We start from the raw sequence: 21,268 nt of genomic DNA on the forward strand, positions 1-21,268 counted from the left end.
TTTACAAAAGTCTTGGTATCCTCTTTGATATTTGGCCACCATAACCATCTCTGGAGGAACTCAAGGGTGCGAGTGATACCTGGTTGGTCAGACTAGAGGAATGACCCCACTGCGAACAGCTTTAGGGACAAACAAGCGGTTGGCTGGCCCCCCTCCTGGGTCTGGTTCCCGGGTCTGGGCTTGTCTTACTGTATTTTCAGGTTTCCACCTTATAGGGGCCACGATCTTGGAGTTTGGAATTATGGATGTGATGGGATTTTCTTGGTTACTGCTAGCGTATACTCGAGACAGGGAATCAGGTTTAAGATTTTTGTAGCCAGGGCGGTAGGATAAGATAAACTGAAACCGGTTGAAGAATAGAGACCAGCGTGCCTGCTGACGGTTGAGTTGCTTGGCCTGCTGAATGTACTCTAAATTTTTGTGGTTAGTGAGAACTTGAAATGGGTGTTTGGCCCCCTCAAGCCAATGTCTCCACTCTTCGAGCGCCAGTTTAACAGCCAGTAACTTACGGTCTCTCACATGGTAATTCCTTTCTGTAGGTGTAAGACGGTGTGAAAAGAACGGTGTGCGCCCGTGGCCCAGTCAAGGTAAGGCTTATGGTGAAGAAGCCAGGGGTGACCGAGGACCAAAGGGAATTCTGGAGATTGTATCTAGTGGAAACAAAACTCCTCTTGGTGATGGTGAATAGAGAGGCGAAGGAGAGAGGTTAGAAGAGTTACCTGCCCGGCGCCCAGAGGTCTCCCATCCAGTGTAGTAACTGTCAGAGGGGGAGTGAGCGAGTCAGAGGGGATCTGGAGACTCCTAGCAAGAGATAAGTCCATAAAGTTCCCGGCTGCTCCTGAATCCACCAATGCCTTGAGTTGATACTTACGATTTCTCCAAGCGAGTGTGATGGGGAGAAACAATCCTGAATTGGAAGGTGGGTTAATGCAAGTGACTCCTGTTACAGTCCTTCCTTGCCTGAACGGGACCGACCGTTTCCCGAGAGCTCTGGGCAGGCAGAACGGAAATGTCCTGACAGTCCACAGTATAGGCAACAACGCTCCCTTATGCGGCGGTCACGTTCTGATGGAGAGATCCAGATACCTCCCAACTGCATGGGTTCTGGCAATCCTTGAGACTGAGGGAAGTTCTCTGTGGGAACTAAACTGACAGGAGGTTTGAAAACAAACTGGCGAACCGAATTTCTCTCCCTCAAGCCACCTTTCCACTGCACACGACAAATGACAGCCATCGGACCGGGAGTCATTCATTTCCAATGGACAGTCGCACGGGAGCTGCGGGGAGTTCCGATCATATGCGTATGCGGAAAATTCGGATCCGATTTGAGCTTTAGATCCGTTGAAATATCTGAACTTCTGCGGCTAGACCGTATGCGACCGGCTGACCGGAAGTGACGTATGGTAATCAAAACTATGAGCGCGAGGCTAGAATTACCAATATTTTAACTCTTTAATGTTATTCTTTAAACGCTATTTCTGTAAAATGTCGGTTATTAATAATTATGGCAGAAAAAAATATTTTACACATATTAAATCAATATTTATATTGATTAGCTCTATAAAATCTACTATGTTTTTATTTTAGATGTAAAATAAACTCTCGGCCACTGATGAGATAATCAAAGACCCATTTGAACTCCTCTTCGAATGCAGAATAGCTTGAGCAGAAAGGACTCTGGGCCTTCCAAACAGCTGTTGCCCAGGAGAGGGCCTTACAAGAAAGGAGAGTGATGACATATGCAATCTTGGCCCTGTCTGAAGGGAAGGATGATGGCTGTAGCTCAAATGAGAGGGAGCATTGAGTGAGGAATCCACCACAAGCACTGGGATCTCCTGAGAATCGTTGTGGTGGAGGTAGATGAGGTACTACAAGGGGAGCTGACATTTGAGGGCCCGCAAGTGGTACAGAAGAAGCAGCTTGGGTAGAAGACAGCCGATCGAAAATCTGATAGACAAAGGTCAAGACATCAGACAGTAATTGTGAATGCTTAGCTATCAAGCCCTCCTGTTGGACTAGTACTGCTTTATGACGTTGAACTGAAGACTCATGCTTAGCCATGGTAGTGAAGAGCTCTTGCATGCTGGGTGTCTCTGGGTCCATGTTTGGCTTGGTGTTTCTGTCAGAGCCTGGGCTTGAACTCGGGTCTCCAGTATGAGATACTGACTCTCAATCCTTGGGCCACTGGAGGACGGTTAACCCAATAGTAAGACGCACTAAGGAGATATTGAAATGCAGAAAGTCTTTTAATTAAAGTTCAAGCAATAGTTCACAGCTGGAGGGAAAAACAGCAAAAGGAAGAACTCAAAAACAAGGGCACAAGGGAATTCCAAAACATATTCCAAAGATTTAAAAAAATCTTAAATCAAAAACTCCAGAGGAGAAAGTCCACAAGAAAATAAAACTGAAAAGGAAAAAATCCACTGGCAAAAGAAAATACAAAGTCTCAGAGTTAAAGAACACTCACTCAGGCAACTGGCTTCAGAACAACTAAACACCAAGCAAAGAAGCTATGAGACAGAGTCATTTAAATACACACGGCATAACGAGACACATGTGAACCTAATAACATTAATTACAAGCTGAGTAAGCTGGGCATGAGGACACCATGAGGACCTCTAGAGGCCAAAACATGACGTGACAAGCAAAATACTAATATATATAGCCAATAGAGGTTGGTTTCTGTGGTTGTGTTCATTTATTTGTTACTGCTGGCTGTAATCTAAATTGCCCCTCGGGGATAATAAAGTTACATTGAACCTTGAAGAGAGGTTGGCAAATAGGTCATTGCTACTTTAAATCATTATCCCTGCTCGTATGATCAGATTATTTACTTGGGCTTTAGTCAAGACCATCTTTGTCGAGTCCAAGACAAATCCAAGTCAAAAGAGGTTCGAGTCCAAGTCAGTCAGTCCAGGACAGGAAAAAAAAGTCTTATGCATGATATTATCAAGACAATCAATTTTGGATCTAAAAGCAAAAACAGTGTCACGACACCCAGGATTTTTAAGTATAGACATTCCCCTTGATATCATATAATCTTCTAATCTAAAGAAAACAGAACGATGACATATGGTGATAGCTCATAATAGCGGTGTTTCACTGTGGATCTGAAAGACGCATATTTTCACATCCAGATGGGATAGCCCCCAACACAGGCCATTCTTGAGATTCGCCTTCGAGGGGCAGGCTTATCAATACACAGTTCTGATAAGTTAAATCGCAGCTCACACCAGAGCAAATAAACGGTGCACAAATAAACGCTTTTATGTGTGCTTACTGGGAACATAATAAAGACACCTGGACTCGGTCGAGACCATAAGCCATATTTGGCAAGACCAGTGGCCGAGACAAGTCCGAGTCCGAATACTAGCAAGTCCGAGACAATTCCGAGACCATAGAAAAACGGTCTTGAGTGCAGACTCGAGTACTATTACAGCCCTATCATTTACTATAGATTGGGGAAAGAATGCATTAAAATACACATGAAATTCAATCAAACAGCAATTCAATTTCAGGAAAAAGTTTGTATTAATATTTGACACTTGCAAATACACCATAAGAATACATGGCTACACGAGAGTATGCAGAGTTTATAAGAAAGTGCACGAGACTGCCCTCTAGCCACCATCAATGAAGCAACAATTCGTTCACCATTATACTATATATATATATATATATATATATATATATATATATATTTAACACCACACCCATCCGGCCACCCCTCAAATCCCTTCTGACTGCAGTTCATCTCTCATTGTCACGTGTAGGAGAGAGGACCCAAAAGCAAAGGGCAGTTTGACAAAGTTTATTAGTTCAGGCAAAATAACACAGGTGGCACATAAGGCGAATAAATCCAACTGAAGAAAGTCTCATCCAAAGGAAAACGGAAAGTCTCTCAGTAATAGAACAGAAATGTACGGTCAGGACCGGCAACGGGAAATCCCCGGAGGATGAGACAGGCTGGGTCCGTAGAGAGCACGGGAACGCCAATCCTTGACCACTCACGTTAGCTGAAGAAGTAACAAAGCAGAGACGAGGTAACACGGTAGACAGATTGAGGCACGCACCAGACAGGACACGACACGACACGACACGACAGGGTTTGGTTCAGCAGGTACACAGGTACGTAACCTATGGCAATAATCTGACAAAGAACAAAGGACAGGGAAGACTAGAAATAGAGAGTCTAATCAGAGAAAGAGGGAACCAGCTGGGGAGGAGAAGAGGGAGAGTGATGAGGTGATGAGAGACAGCTGAGAGCGGCAGAGATAATGAATGGGAATGTGTGTGTGTAAATGGATGTAATAAAGAGTGTGACCAGGAGAGGGTGGTAGAGTGTAAGAGGAGGATACCGGGATCATGACACTCATGTCACACCAGCCTGAATCTGTCCTGTTATATACAGAAACATCACACACACACTGTGACCTTCCGCCGCACACAATCTCCTCGTGTCATTCCGCCCGTGTCTGGACGCTGAATGGTTTCTGAGACTGTCAAAATCTAGCAAACAAATAGTACCTAAATATTTACGTTCTCATGGGATGTAGATCATGAACGATGAGCTCAGACAGGAAACAGAAAGGAATCGGGGCTAAATTAGATAGGCCTAGATAATGCAAACAAATAACTGATTTTATATATATGAGAGGTTGGCAAAGAGGTAATTCCTACTTTAAATGATTATTCCTGCTCGTTTGCTCAGATGATTCATTATAGATTGGAGAAATAATGGCATTTAAAAATGTAATCAATAAATCAAATAGCAATTGAATTTCAGGAAAAAGTTTTTATTAATATTTGACACTTTTGCAAACATACATCATATAATAGGGGTGAGAGAGGCACAACCTAACGCAGAGCTAGATGTAACACACTTGTTTTAAATAGTTTAAATAATTTAAATAATAATTATTGTTTTGAACTATGCTGTATAGCTGTGTTTTGAGGTGTGTTTGTTGTCAAACTCAAAAATGTGTTTATTTTTAAATAATTAATTGATAATTGTATTTTGAGAAAACATTTTTGTTTGTCTTGTATATTTTTGGATTAGATTAGATAACATTTTAAGCTGTCATATGGTCATGTTACAGTGTACCCCATGGGGCATGTTGTCACATTACACGTCCATTCTTTAATAATTGTACTGGACGTGTGAAAATAATGCGGGAAAAAATAAATACTCTGAACCCTACGTCTACAAAATATAGTTTGTGTAAATGTTTAAAATATTATCTGATCTAATAAAAAAATATACAAGACAAACTATAATGTTTTCTCAATAAAATATATTATTTCATACAAAATAATGTAATTTTTTAATAATTAAAAATAAACTAATTTTAAGAAAGTCGAAAAGCGTTAGTTAGTGCCCCGCTCTCCCCAACAAGTCTACATGAGATGCAGAGTTATAAGAAAGTGCATGAGACCCTCTAGCCACAGAAGCAACAATTTGTTCACCATTATACAATATTGTAACACCAAACCAGTCCGGGCCGCATATCAATTAGACTGTTGAACATTAGTGATGTCTACCTATTCTTATGTGTATAGTGTGTATGAATATTTTGTGTAATTTTTTTATGTTGTTTTGTTGAAATGCTGGTTATGGAGTCATTACAATTGTCATTACAATTCTTGAAGCTGTTAAATAGTGGCAGTATAGAGCTGTCATTGTTTTATTTTCATATTGCTTTGTTATTTCTGTTGTTATGGTTCGTTTTATTATTGTTAGGATTTGTTGAGGATTGTTTGTTAATTGTGTTAACCCAAGACAAATATCGCCATGTGGGATAATAAATTTTTTTTATTTACCTTCTTTTTTTTTTTTTACCTTTACATACAAATTTCCCTTTCAGAGACAATGAAGTATGTTTCATTCATTTAATTTCATATCCCTTCTTTCTGCAGTTTATCTCTCATGTCCAACAGCTCCGTCAACCCGGCCTGAATCTGTCCTGCCACCTCACAGATCTGCTGTGCGAATTTGCTCTTTGCCTCTTTCTTGAACTTTTGGGAATCTTTATCAGTAAAGTAAACATCCATGCCGAGTGCGAAGCCCTGAATCGTACCCGAGGATTTGTTTATCACACTGAGAGCCCCCGACGTCCCGCCTGCGATCTCGACTAGCCTCACGATCTGTGCAGATTTCACCCTCACACCTTTCAGTTTCTTCATCTCTGAGTTTATATCTTTCAAGTAAACTTCAATGTCGTTCATCTCTCTTTGGTACTCTTTCAAGCTCGATTCAACGTTTTTCCGGACCTGATTAGTTTTGACTTTATTGGTGATGGCGGCCGATGCGCCGGTGACCCCGCCAGCAGCCGCGACCCCGATCCCGAGCGCGGCGACCGCTAGAGACGCGCCCATAGTCGCGGGAGCTAGCAGGATTCCCGCCACGGCTGCCACTCCGCCAACCGCTCCGGTCGTTCCTCCGGTGATCCGGGCGATTCTCGTCCCTTTCTGCGTTTTATCCAGGCTTGCAGCCACGGCCTCGAGCTCAGAGATTTGCCTTTGCAGAGAGTTTGCACAAAATGGCAGTTGAGAAACAAAGCGCTTAAGAGTATTTTTAAAACATTCCTCTCGGTCCATGTTGACCCTGCAAAGATAAAAGTGCATAAATGAAGCAGGCCCTTGTGCTACTCTTGAAATTAGGGATGCACTGATATTAAAATTTTGGCCGATACCGATAACCAATAATTCTTTATATTTGAAAGCCGATAACCGATATATTGGCCGATAAATCTAAATCCAAATTTTTATATAATTTTCAAGAGCCTGATTACAAAAACAAAAGTCTCACATATATGACGACAGATTTTGCGCTGCGTATGTTGCACTTTACTGTATTTTCCTTTTTGAAGTGATTCCAATCATATTTCAGCAAATTCAAAAGCACCATGCCGAACAGTGCGCATCAATGATTACAGTAAAAATTAACATATATCGGCTGATACCGATATGGTGGCCGATATATAATGCATTCCTAGTTGAAATACATATATATATATATATATATATATATATATATATATATAAAATCTAATGATTTACTTTACCTGGAGTCTGAATCTGAACTCTCTGATGGATCTGTAGATCATACATAAAAAAAAACACAATTTTCTGTTTCAGTGTCTCATTGACAGAAACGTCTCAGGTTACGTATGTAACCCTGGTTCCCTGATAGGGAACAAGACGCTGCGTTTGAGACGCGATGGGGACGCTCTGCGTGATTACGTTGTGAAGCACGTGTAAAATCAGTCCAATGGAAGCCCACGACATAGGTGACGTCATAGACCAGGAAACTATATAGCAGCCTTGAAATCAGACCGCGACAGCTTCTGAAAAACCTGAAGCAAGTCGATCAGGGCATGCAGGAAGTATGGCAGGCAATAGCAGCGTCTCGTTCCCTATCAGGGAACCAGGGTTACATACGTAACCTGAGACGTTCCCTTTCAAGGGAACTCGAGCTGCGTTTGAGACGCGATGGGAACCCCATACCCACTACGCCATAGTGACAAATGCCCGTTCTGTGTGAAGTCCTGCGCACACTAAGAAGCAAGCAACCTCGCCCCAGGAGTGGAGAGGTCAAGGTCATAAAACCTGACAAATGTATGCGGAGAGGACCATCCTGCCGCATTACACACGTCAAGAAGGGAAACTCCCGAAATTAAGGCCATAGAGGCCGCAATACTCCGAGTAGAATGGGCCCGCACAGCCATAGGTGAAGGCTGTCCCGCCACTTCATAAGCCAATGAATAGCCTCGACTATCCATTTACTCATCACCTGTTTAGATGCAGGGCATCCTCTCTTGAGTGACCCAAAACAAACAAATAATTGCTCAGATTTACGCCACAGAGAAGCTCTGTGAATGTAGGCATCTAAAGCCCGGACTGGACATAACAGGTTAAGCTGTTCCTGATCTGGGGTATTAAAGGGAGGAGGATAAAAGGCCTGCCGCACTATTGGGCCCCCAACATTTAGTGGGACCTTAGGAATATAACCCGGTCTAGGGTAGAGGAATGCTTTCACCATACTAGGTGCAAATTCCAGACATGAAGGAGCAACCGACAGAGCATGTAAATCACCAAATCTCTTGATAGACGAAATAGCAAGGAGAAATATAATCTTTAGAGTGAGGAATTCTTCTGAAACCTCGCCGATGGGCTCGAAGGGAGCCAAGGCCAGACCCTCAAGTACAATGGCCAAATCCCAAGCCGGTGCTCTAGATTGCAGTGCAGGCCTGAGCCTCAATGTACCACGGAGAAAACAAATAATAAGAGGATCTCTCCCAAGAGAAGAAGCCCCGAGAGGGGTGATAAGCAGACATAGCCGCTACGAACACCTTTAAGGTGGAGGGAGATAATCCAGCAGAGAAACGGTCTTGAGGAAATCGAGAACTATACCAACCGGGCAGTTAACAAGATTTAAAAAACTTTCTCAACGCCATGTAGAGAACATTTTCCATTTCAATGTACATAGTTTTCTCGTGGAAGGAGCTCTGGATTGAAGGACGGTCTCAACGACCTCAGTCGAGAGACCAGGTTCTATGAGCTGGGCCCCCTTAGAGGCCAAGCCCACCGTTTCCACAACTCCGTTTAACCCTTTTCTATTATGTGCAGGACCCATAGAGAAATATTTGGCAGAAGTTTCCACGCTGCCAGAAATTCCGATAAGGGAACCAGTCTCTCGAGACTGGCCTCTGGATTTGATTGAACAATCATTTCGGCGCCCTGAAGCGGCGAACCGGCAGGGAACAACTGAACTGACCGTTCTACAACCCTCCTCAGAGGATTGCACGGGGACGCTGACACCTCGGCGCCCTGAAGCGGCGAACCGGCAGGGAACAACCGAAGTGGCAGCGCTGCGACCCTCCTCAGAGAGTCGCACCCCAGCAGAACTCCCGGGAGCATTGATAACGGGGGGAATGTGTACAGGTGCAGCCTCGGCCACACCTGCACCATAGCGTCCAGTCCGAGAGGAGCTGGATAAGTGAGGGAAAACCATAGCGAAAAGATCGACCTGAGCTTGACCAAAGATTTCCCATAGGAGCTCCACCACCACGGGGTGAAGTCTCCATTCCCCGGGCCTCAGCCCCTGCCTCAACAGGATATCTGCTCTGATTTACGAGATCGTCAGTGTGTTGTCCGGACCCTCCGCCGAGCGACCACTCATGATCACTTCCGACTTGTGAGGGAAGCATCCGTCGATAGCATAATGCGTCGACAAGAAACCCCCAACACTGGGCCTGGGCGAGGAACCAAGGTTCTTCCACATGACCGAGGCACGTAGGCTTAGCCGCGTGACCTTGATCATGTGAAAACGGATTTCCCTCGGAGAAAACCCCTTGGTCCTGAGCCACCACTGCAGGGGTCTCATGTACAGAAGGCCAAAAGTAATTACGTTGAACGCAGCTGACATGAGACCCACAGTCTGAAAATGTTTCACAGTGAGTGACTGGCCTAGATAAACCCATATTACACCTAGAAAAGTGGTCCTCTGAGCTGGGAGGATCACACTCTTCTGGCGTTGAGTGGCAACCCCAACATCATTAAATGAGACAGAACGACATCTCGATGCCGAACTGCCATATGCTCAAATTGAGCTAGGATCAACCAATCGTCGATATAATACAATACGCGAATGCCCTGGAATCTCAAAGGAGCCAGAGCTGCATCCACGCATTTTGTAAAGGTGCGGGGTGATAAACCTAGGCCAAATGGAAGATCCCGATACTGGTATGCTTCACCCCATTTTTAAAGCGAACCTCAGGAACTTCCTGTGATGAATAGATACTTGGAAGTACGCGTCCTTCAAGTCTATTGTGACAAACCAGTCCTCGGACTGAATCTGTGATACAATCTGTTTGAGTGTAAGCACTTCCTGCTCCATAACCAGAGCCTGCTGTGAGTCCACTACCGTAGGGAGGACCCCCTGAAATCTGGGCGGACGAGAACCGCTGTAACCCTTTTCTAATATGTGCAGGACCCATAGAGAAATATTTGGCAGAAGTTTCCACGCTGCCAGAAATTCAGATAAGGGGAACCAGTCTCTCGAGACTGGCCTCTGGATTTGCTTGAACAATCATTTCGGTGCCCTGAAGCGGCGAACCGGCAGGGAACAACCGAACCGACCGTTCTACAACCCTCCTCGGAGGATTGCACGGGGACGCTGACACCTCGGCGCCCTGAAGTGGCGAACCGGCAGGGAACACCTGAACTGGCAGCGCTGCGACCCTCCTCAGAGAGTAGCACCCCAGTGGGAGCCGAGGAGAAACGATTTCTCAAAACCGTCCCTCCTTTTATTTTTTCGACAGGACTTCTTGTCTAAGCTTTATTAGAGATGACAAGAGTCCTCTTTTTATTTAGATCTTGCCTACCTCTTACAGCTTAGTTCCTACGACCCTCCTCGGAGGATCGTAGGAAAAAGCAGGCACCTCGGCACCCTGAAACGGCGAACCGGCAGGGAGACCGAACTGACTGCTCTACGACCCTCCTCGGAGGATCGTATGGGGACGCTGACACCTCGGTGCCCTGAACGGCGAACCGGCAGGGAACAACCGAACTGGCAGCGCTGCGACCCTCCTCAGAAAGTCGCACCCCAGAGGGCGCCGAGGAGAAAAGATTTCTCAAAACCGTCCCTACCCCGGAGGGGACCACCCTTAGAAGCCTGATAGCCTCGGCATCAGGTCTTCTTCTTTGCACTCTATGCCAGTTTAAGGAACATAGATTGGTGAGGAAGAAACCTCTGGAACGCCGCTGAAAGGTTTAGTTTTCTTGAAAGCGGAGCGTCCAGAAGAACAGACATTTTTATCTTTCTTTTTCTTTATTTTTATATCAGGAAAACGTATACATATAAACATATATATATATATATATATATTATATATATATATATATATATATATATATATGTATATATATATATTCTCGAATATATTCTCGAATAGAGTCAATGCTGACATCCTCACATTCATCTATGTCCTTAAATACTTTACCCACCAGTACTGCCTCATAAAATTTATTTATTATTAAAGATGGCTGGTGGGTAACGTCGGGGTTAAAAATGATGACGCCGACTCGGGAGAGAGAAAGCTCGCAAGCGTCCCTATAATCCAAGGTTCTGTCATACCATGATACTTAATACCCATAACATTACTCTAGTTAAGACGTTTGGGTATTAAACACATAAAATAGAAACCGGTTTATTCCACGATCTCGACACCTCAGTGTGGAGATAGGGAAAAACCAGTAGTCCCCGACGAGGAGGCTGAGATACAGAGTTTTCCTGTTTTTTTAGATACATTTCATCTAATAAACTCTTTTTATTTTCACTCTCATAATGTTCAGCTGTCCAGTAAATATTTAACTAGCAACAGCATTAGAAAAACCTCCTTTAAAAAGCTCATCTTTACTCACCAGAGTTATGAGCTGCCCATTTATTGAAAAATCAAACATCTGCCTTTTTCTTAATACTTTTATTTGTTTTGTTCACTTTTTCTTAACAAAACACAAACGATACCAATTCCTCGGAACTGGAAATCGCAGCACACTGGATCTGCAGGTGAAAGCTGAGATAGGGCGGGGCCCGTCCCAACCCACGCTGTCAGATCCGTTTGCGAACCCCAAAATGCGAGTCGCCGCTGTGTCTAGGCAACAGCGGGACCCGCGTGGGTAGCGCGGACCGAACTATTCTCCTCAAAGAACGATCGGCGAGAGCGGAGTGTCTTCATAGATAGACTCATACAATGCACACAATCAGCCCCCTCGAGGACTGACTGGGCATGCTCCACTCCCAAACAAGCAACACAAAGCTGATGTGTGTCCCCACCCGTAATATAACGAGGGCAGGGAACAACACACCGTCTATAATCTTGCTTGCTCGCCATAATAATGATAGATTGAGCTTGACAGACAACAATAAATAGACAAGGACAGATATACAGAGAGCGCTTGCTGAAGGTACAGAAGCTATCGCGGTCTGATTTCAGGGCTGCTTTATAGTTTCCTGGTCTATGACGTCACCTATGTCGTAGTGGGCTTCCATTGGACTGATTTTACACGTGCTTCACAACGTAATCACGCAGAGCGTTCCCACCGCGTCTCAAACGCAGCTCGAGTTCCCTTGAAAGGGAACTGTGTTTAACCACAAAATAATTCAGTTTTAACATTTATTATTCCAGTATCTGCTGGATAATTAGATCGTAAAATTTTCGAATTTATTTTATTACAAATTTTATTTATATAGCACTTTTCCAAACAAATCAATGCAGTTCAAAGTGCTTTACATGCAACAAAAAGAAACAATACAATAGATTAAAAAAAATTAGACCCATTAAAATACAGGAATAAGAATAAAGTTTTTAAGGACTAGCTAAGGCATAAAATAGCTAAAAATGAAGTAAAAACATATGATACATTTTTAAAATATATTTTAATAAGATATTAAAGAAATATGTTTTATGTTTTATATTTTGCATAAACAAAATATGTTTTTAATTTATGATTTTGAACTTAAACCCAATAATATTTTCAGCACATCTTACTTCCTCTGGAAGGTTATCATTGGCTAAAAGAAGGCTAAAAGGTAGTTTCATAGTGTTCAATCATAAAGCTCCTACTCAAACAATAGACATTAATATAATTTCAATAAAGACATTAAAATGTTGCATGAAGTGTTTTGTGTAGTTTGTCTCTTACTGAAACCGTTCCCCTCCAATGAGCTTTTGCTGTCCTGATGGAACGAGAGCAAAGCTTCAGTCACACTTAAAAACATCTGAATATCTTATCATGATTCAATAGAAAATATCAAATCAAGTGTTGTTTATTAAAAAAGAAAGCTGCACTAACACACTTTAAAGCAAGCTTGAGATGCTAAACCCAGTACCGCTGCTAGTCATTTTGGTGCCCTAAGCATAATTCCTTTATGATGCCCAGACAAACACTTTATAATATATATTTTTATGTCCTTTTACCCTCATGTGGTGTTCAAAACCCTATAACACCTGTGTTGTTCCCGGTCAAAAATGACCGGACCATAAAAAAAACTTATAAATCACTCATTATACCATATTTTCACCCAATCTTGGATTCAATCTTTTTGTCAACATGTTCTCTTTCAATTAGGACTGGTTTTATATTTTGATTTGCATCTGAATAATCATAGGCCTCATTTATTTGAGAGTATGCATTTCTTTTTTTGAGTAATTTTTTAAATATTTTTTAAGAATTTTGGAAATATTAAATAAAATCTGAAAAAATTGGTATTGTTGATCACACTAGTCAATTTTCACCAGGAATTTTGTTTTGAAACTTTTGTTTTGTAAAAAATATGACACATAGTCACACTTGTGGTGTTCCCGGTCTTCCCGGTCTTTGTCCTGGTCTTCATCCCCACCTATGAGGCAAGGCAGGTTTTCTTCTGAAAATGTCATGAAGATGAAGCCAGGGCTAACAAGATATGCCATATCCCGAATTGATGACATACAATCATGCTTCAACTTGTTTGTGACGGAGCCAATCGAAAACATAGTCAAATCCATGACTAATTTAGAGGGGAGAAGAGTCTTCAAAGACATTAGTCATGGATATGACTGTTTTCGATTGGCTCCGTCACAAACAAGTTGAAGCATGATTGTATGTCATCAATTCGGGATATGGCATATCTTGTTAGCCCTGGCTTCATCTTCATGAACATGTTGACAAGAAAACCTGCCTTGCCTCATAGGTGGGGATGAAGACCAGGACAAAGTTCCATCTTTTGACCAGAATGAAACGGTAACCTCAGCTGGGCCCTCATCACTGGAAGACTGCTCCTCATCAGTTGTTTCAAGCTCCGTAGCCAATTCAGTGGTGCCTTCCTCTTCAGAAACATCTTCACTGCAAGATGCATCCTGCATTTCCTCCTCCTCACTAGTTTCTGAGTCAAAAATCAGATGAATAACTAATGTGCAGAGAGCTGCTTTGCCATTGTGCTGCCACAAATGAATGACAAGCAAGGTGCTGTGAGGCATTTATATATGCCTGTGCTATCACATGATGTATATTTGTAAATATTGTCTAGTTCTGTGTGAGAACCTCACAGTTCCAAAACAAAATGTCATAATATTTTGTCTGGAAGCTGTGATGAAACAAGAACATGAAAGAAAGATTCTTTTGAAGCCTGGTCACTGCAGTCACGGCCAGTGTGTGTGTGTGTGTGTGTGTGTGTGTGTGTGTGTGTGTGTGTGTGTGTGTGTGTGTGTGTGTGTGTGTGTGTGTGTGTGTGTGTGTGTGTGTGTGTGTGTGTGTGTGTGTGTGTGTGTGTGGTAATGTCAGATGAATAAATGTATATTAGATGCAGGTTAGGGTAGGATCAAAATTCTCTCTGTGGAAAAGAATGTGTGTAATACTCAAAAAAGTTTGTGTGTTTTAACGTGTGTGTGTCTGGGTAGCGTGTGTATAAATGTATCGATACATGCACAGGTCCAAGGGCTCGATGTTTGCAAGCACACATGCTCATATGTGTACATGAAAATAATGAACATGCTCCTGAAAACTAAATTGTTCTGTTATTTTCAGTCTCTCCCATTCACTTTCAATGGTCGGCCATTGTGACCATTTTTGACCATGCCTACTCTCAGATAAATGAGGCCTATGATTATTCAGATGCAAATCAAAATATAAAACCAGTCCTAATTGAAAGAGAACAAGTTGACAAAAAGATTGAATCCAAGATTGGGTGAAAATATGGTATAATGAGTGATTTATAAGCTATTTTTTATAGGCCGGTCATTTTTGACCGGGAACACCACAAGTGTGACTATGTGCCATATTTTTTACAAAACAAAAGTTTCAAAACAAAATTCCTGGTGAAAATTTTAAGTTGACTAGTGTGATCAACAATACCAATTTTTTTCAGATTTTATTTAATATTTCCAAAATTATTCAATTTTTTTTTAAATTACTCAAAAAATGAAATGCCTACTCTCAAATAAATGAAGCCTATGATTATTCAGATGCAAATCAAAATATAAAACCAGTCCTAATTGAAAGAGAACATGTTGACAAAAAGATTAAGTCCAAGATTGGGTGAAAATATGGTATAATGAGTGACTTATAAGCTATTTTTTTTAGGCCGTTCATTTTTGACCGGGAACACCACAAGTACAAGGTAACAAAACCCCCCAAAAAAAAAAAGAAAAAAAAAAAAAAAAGAGATTTAGTTATACCGTTTGGGAACAAAGTCACTAAGTTTCAGTCCAAAGCGATAACATTAACTAGTATTTTCGGGAAAAAGAAAATCTTCTCCGGGTCAAATTGACCCGAACACCACATAAATTGAGGTAGAATCATGAAAGTAAATGACCTGCGAGTTCCTGTCCTGAAATCCTCCATGATCCATCAGAGCTGCCATGAGAAGGGCATCCCTCTGTGTTTTGATCTGGAAACACACAATGCTGTCATGATTGAACTCTGTGTTTATTTCAAACATCTCAAAGCAGATCCTTTCATTAATGATGCAGTCAACTACTTTAGCTACAGGGTTCGTATACTGTAAAATGAAATTCCAAGACTTTCAAGGAGTTTTCAAGCACTACTTTTTTGGTTTTCAAGGACTTCAATCAGAGATCTCACTTAACAAACAATATATTTGGTATCTTTCAAATTCTAAAAAAAGGTAAATAGACCTAAATAAACCAATAAAAGGTACAAATAAAGTGCAGTGGATGCAATGACTGTGGAAACTTTAACCATTGAAAGGATACTTTGACACATTCCTTATCCAAACAGATTTTTTTCTCCCATGTATATATGATTGACCTGAAGAATGAAAGCTGTATCATATTCTTGGATATTTATGAGCAATATCACACTCAGGGCCAGATGTATGTACATTTGCGAACGTAACGTTAATAATGAGTCGGAGATTCGATGTCATCTTTGATTTCTTCCAGTAACTGTAATATTGCGTAGCTGCTTAATCTGTAACGCTTAATGATTTAGTTTTCACTCAACTGAAAAAGTGTGATTCTTTTGGCAAAAATCTTTTTAGCTCTTCTCCTTAGCCTATGTCTTTGTCTTGCTCGGATTACTGCTGCCATTTCACCAGGAGGCGTATGCCAGGAAACCTGCTTCCTAAGTTACAAAGTTAACTTCCTAAGTTAAGGCCATGGGGGGCAGTCATGGCCTAATGGTAACAGAGTTGGACTGGTGACCCAAAGGAATATGACTGAGGTGTCCTTGAGCAAGGCACCTAACCCCCAATCGCTCCCGGGTGCCACTCAAGGCTGCCCGCTGCTCCGGGTGTTTGTATCCACGTTTGCAATATGTGTGTGTGTTCACTACTCTGCTCCTAATGTGTGTGCACTTACTTGGATGGGTTAAATGCAGAGGCCATCACGTGTCACTTTCACTTTCAACTGCTTTTAAGAGGCGGAGAATTTTCAGCGCAAAATAGAGGCGCACTTTCATCGACTTTTTCTGTACATAACGCGGAATACATAATTAGTCGCAGTTTATGTTCCCCTCCCATCTCTTTATGTGACACTCCCACTTTCCCCTTGACCATCCCATGAATGCATATGCATGACACGAAAAGCGCTTTTTGCCATTTTCAGTTCCCGCAACAGGCAGTCTGCGCTTTCATCTCGGTGCGTCCCGTTCGTACATACCGTGCCATGGTTTTATGCGCACTTTGTGAAACAAATACGCCTGAAGAGGGCGCAAAAGCGTTAGTACATCTGGCCCTCATAGTCATGTGAAATGGCTCTATATCTGTATCAGACAGGCTACAACTTCATTTTGTGTGAAAAGATTGCTTTATCGATTAAATTAAACACTAATAATTTCCCATTTATTGTGTTTCAATTATTTAAATTCTTTTCAGGAACCTTTTCATAAATATGGCTGTTTTCAATAGTTTTTCAGGACTTACATTTCAAAAAGTCAAATTCAAGTACCTTGTACGAACCCCTGTAGCTATTGCTTCTGTTATAGCTCTAGTGGAATTTAAGTTTTATTTCCATTTTCTACAGAGTTTAGTAGCTTGCATTACCCCGTGTTCATTATAGCAGTTCTGAGCAGCCAGTGGGTGGCGCTCTCCGCTCTGAAGAGACTCATTCATCCCCACCAACTGCAATGAGAATAATGAACATGTTTACGGCCCTGTCCCAAACCCTAAGCACTCACTGTCTTCCTACGAGTCTGCACTTTTGTGACGTTTACGTGTAATTTAAATGCTTAAAGGGTTAGTTCACCCAAAAATGAAAATGATGTCATTAATGACTCACCCTCATGTGTCTCCAAGCCCGTAAGACCTCCGTTCAACTTCAGAACACAGTTTAAGATATTTTAGATTTAGTCCGAGAGCTTTCTGTCCCTCCATTGAAAATGTATGAACGGTATACTGTCCTTGTCCAGAAAGGAAATAAAGACATCATCAAAGTAGTCCATGTGACATCAGTGGGTTAGTTAGAATGTTTTGAAGCATCGGAAATACATTTTGGTCCAATAATAACAAAAACTACGACTTTATTCAGCATTGTATTGTCTTCCGGTTCAGTTGGGGATCCGCGTTCACGAGGCCAGTGACGCTGATGACGTAAGACGCTGCTGACGTGTATCTGGTGCGTCCGTGTATTCGGGTTCAAATAAATTTGGCTGGGCAAAAAAATGCAAGTCTTCCTCTGTGTGGAAATCCTTAGACATGTTTGTGAAGATTGTTTTGTTTCCAGCGTGCGTCTCCCTCAGACTGTAAACGAAGCTCGGGCGCACCAGACACACGTCAGCAGCATCTTACGTCAGCAGCGTCACTGAACGCGGATCCCCAACAGAACCGGAAGACAATACAATGCTGAATAAAGTCATAGTTTTTGTTATTTTTGGATAACCGTTTATACATTTTCAATGGAGGGACAGAAAGTTCTCGGACTAAATCTAAAATATCTTAAACTGTGTTCTGAAGATGAACGGAGGTCTTACGGGCTTGGAGCGACATGAGGGTGAGTCATTAATGACATAATTTTCATTTTTGGGTGAACTAACCCTTTAACTCCATTAATAAGAATGGCCACTTAATCTTGGCCACTTGAGAGCATGTGCACACAACTGGAAGTGCGTGCGCAAGACTGTCCCAGTGCCTTTAATGCACACTAAACCCACACAATCTCCAATAACTGTATTCGAGGCTAAGCGTATCCCATCATGCATTATGTTTGCGAACTCATGTGCCCCGAAATTGCGAGATGTCGAGGAAAACGTTCCACTGTAATTCAAATTAATTAGAGACATATAATTTGGCAGTAAAAACAAAGTGTTGCACATTTTATTGATGTAAAGATGATATGGTATGATGAGGCCTTTTTTGTACAACATTCACAATAGTTTTAACACTTAAATTTGCTTAATCTTAACACTTTATCACTTAAATAGAAGTAATCATTTAATTAGAAGCTCCACAATTTTATATTTGTGTCTTCTGTTAGTTACATAACGACTAGTGAACAGAGATGTAGAAGTTTATTTTAAAATGCAAAGTATTGAAAATATAATAAATAAAAGCTCTGTAAACACTTGCATTTTTTGCAAGATTATAGGTGTGTCCCATTGGGTAAATCAAAAGTTCTACACACTTGAAGTCTTTACGCCTACTTGAACACTTGGGTCAAATAGAGGAAATATGTCATGCAAGTAGACAAGTGGTCAAGAGCAAAGTGTGGGTATTTGGACAAGGCATTTGTTTTTATAAATCACAACTCATGCGTGGGAAGTGGCGTACGGCTCTCTCAGGGTCTGTTTTGTGCGACGCAACGGTTATAAATGAGGCTCAGATCCGGGCCACATCTGGTATATGTGGATTCAACTTGTACCAGATGTTAAGTCAAACTCTCCCGTCAGATTTAAAAATGAACCGTGAGGATTGGCCACCCTGGGTCACATGTGTAACAGAGTCACCAGATCAGCAAGCTCCGCCCTCTCGTTCACTCACCCCGGACCTCTGATTCACCGCACCTGCACATCATCAATCACCCTCACTATAAAGAGACACTTTCCCTTCACTTCCTTGTCTGGTCTTGTCCTTACGTTACCATACAGACTAACAACAATCCTTACGTTACCATACAGGCTCACAACAATCCTTACCTGAATACTTACCACGAAGATCCCGTTCCTGTTCTTCTCCTCCGACCATTATCTCCTACTAGTTCTTCATCCGCTATCTGTCGTCTGCATGCTGTATCCAGCCCAAATCTATAACAGAGATATCAAGGTAACCATCGAGCTAAGTTCCACATCCAGTTCTGATTCTTCATATATCTACTCACCGATCATCACTGCAGTTCACATCTGTGCCTCTGTTCAATAAACACTCTTTACATTACTACTCACCTGTCTGCTTCTCTCTATAACCGTGACAGAAGACCAGACCATATGCAGAGCTCCACTGATACTGCAGCGGATCGCCCAGTCGATCCGTTCGCAGATCTGGTGAATGCAGTCAGTCGATCTCTCCAACCATCATTACCGGATAATCCATTTACCATCCCTGTCGAAGTCATCGATGCCGCACGCCAATCACTTCTCCAACCTTCACTCACTTCTTCATCCACTGCCACTGTCAGTCCCATAGCCCGACCAGTGACCTTCACTGGTGAGACGGAGGAATGCAGTGGATTCTTACTTCAATGCTCACTCTATTTTGAGATGCAGTCCCATCAGTTCAACAACGATCGTGCCAGGGTGGCATTTATCGTCTCATTGTTGTCTGGACGCGCCCTCCAGTGGGCTCAGTCACTGTGGCAGTCCAACGCTGCCATAATCACTTCACTATCAGCCTTCAGTCACCTTAAGGAAGTTTTTGGACAAACCGCATCAACCCTATAAGTTCATGACCAACTCTTCAAACTCCGTCAAGCACAAAATTCAGTCAGCGATTATGCTCTCCAATTTCGGACTCTGGCGGCCACTAGCGGTTGGAACGAAACTGCACTCGTGATAGCCTTTCGTCACGGACTAAATGCCAAAGTTAGCCAGTTAATGGTCGTGTATGACGATGCTATGGGGTTAGAAAATCTCATTCAAAAAACCATCTGAGTCTCACAATGCCTCACCGCCTGTTCCCTTTTAAATTTCGCTGCATCTCCTCCGCCCTCGGCAACATCAGTTGTCCTTTCAGCACCTGAACCCATGGAAGTCGATTCTTACTACCTGACTTGTGCGAAGAGTTAGCGACGAATCCTCCAACGATTGTCTATATTGCGGGGGAGAAAATCATATTATCACCACCTGCCCTGTTAGACCACCACGCCCGGCGGTGAGTACTATTAATCTTCCACCTCAAATGAATTCTCTCTCCCGTACTACAGTGCATTTCCTAACCTCATCCGTTTGTGTCTCAGCGCAAGCCCTCATCGACTCCGGTTCGGCGGGGAACTTCATCTCGACCCAGCTACTCCAAAAACTAAACATCCACCGGTGACGTGTGTAATCAAGACATAAGAATTCACACCATCCAATGAAAGCCGCTGGGCCGTGGTCGCATCAGGCATTTATCTCCCACTCTGGCGCTCCACATTGGATGTCTCCACATAGAGGAAATCACATTCATGTTGCTGTAAGGATCCACTGCGGATCTCATCCTGGGATGCCCGTGGATGTCACAACACCAACCTCACATAAACTGGAACACCAGTGAAATCCTGCAATGGGGTGATACCTGCTTCTAATCCTGTCTCTTCAGTTCCGAAGCCATCTAACACCCACTCTCCTTCATCCACGATTCCTGAACGATCATCATTCTGCAACTCCACCTCCATCAAAAGTCCAGAGGTAGTTCATCAGATACAGATCCCTCCAGAGTACCGGGCATTCCAGGATGTCTTCAGCAAACAGCTAGCAACTCAACTTCCACCACATCGGCCATGGGACTGTGCAATAGACCTACTACCTGGGGCTGCTCTGCCCAAGGGCAGAATATATCCACTGTCCATCCCGGAACAGAAGGCCATGGAGGAATACATCCAGGAGGCACTACAACAACAATCGCTCATCTCAGTGGGTGAATAATGAGAATAATGAACATGTTTACGGCCCTGTCCCAAATGGCACCCGAAGCACTAAGTCATCTCAACTCCCACACAGTTAAGTACAGTTATCCACTTCCTCTCGTCCCAGCCGCCCTGGAGCAGCTGAGGGGAGCTCGCGTCTTCTCGAAACTGGACCTGCGTAGCGCTTACAACCTCATTCGTATATGCCAAGGAGACGAGTGGAAGACCGACTTCAT

General features: G+C 42.7%; 1 protein-coding gene across 5 annotated transcripts in view; it reads right to left on the minus strand.

Annotated features, from left to right (window-relative positions):
- The window catches only part of LOC143740588 (apolipoprotein L3-like), a 130,680-nt gene that overhangs the window by 102,278 nt on the left and 7,134 nt on the right, over positions 1–21,268 (minus strand). For 2 of the 5 annotated variants that reach the window (XM_077232556.1, XM_077232555.1), the window contains 5 exons: positions 17,042–17,119; positions 15,353–15,427; positions 12,706–12,739; positions 7,065–7,095; positions 4,776–6,604 (listed from right to left, as the gene is read on the minus strand). In XM_077232556.1, the coding sequence (XP_077088671.1) occupies positions 5,896–6,604; positions 7,065–7,095; positions 12,706–12,739; positions 15,353–15,427; positions 17,042–17,119 (927 nt within the window). In that variant the 3' untranslated portion in view covers positions 4,776–5,895. Of the gene's footprint in view, positions 1–4,775; positions 6,605–7,064; positions 7,096–12,705; positions 12,740–15,352; positions 15,428–17,041; positions 17,120–21,268 lie in introns of those variants that run through there. The other 3 variants (XM_077232558.1, XM_077232559.1, XR_013204843.1) reach the window with 2 other exon arrangements.

The sequence above is a fragment of the Siphateles boraxobius genome, unplaced genomic scaffold (assembly GCF_051911475.1).
Source record: "Siphateles boraxobius isolate OS27281-9 unplaced genomic scaffold, OSU_SipBor_1 174, whole genome shotgun sequence".
NCBI lineage: Eukaryota > Metazoa > Chordata > Actinopteri > Cypriniformes > Leuciscidae > Siphateles > Siphateles boraxobius.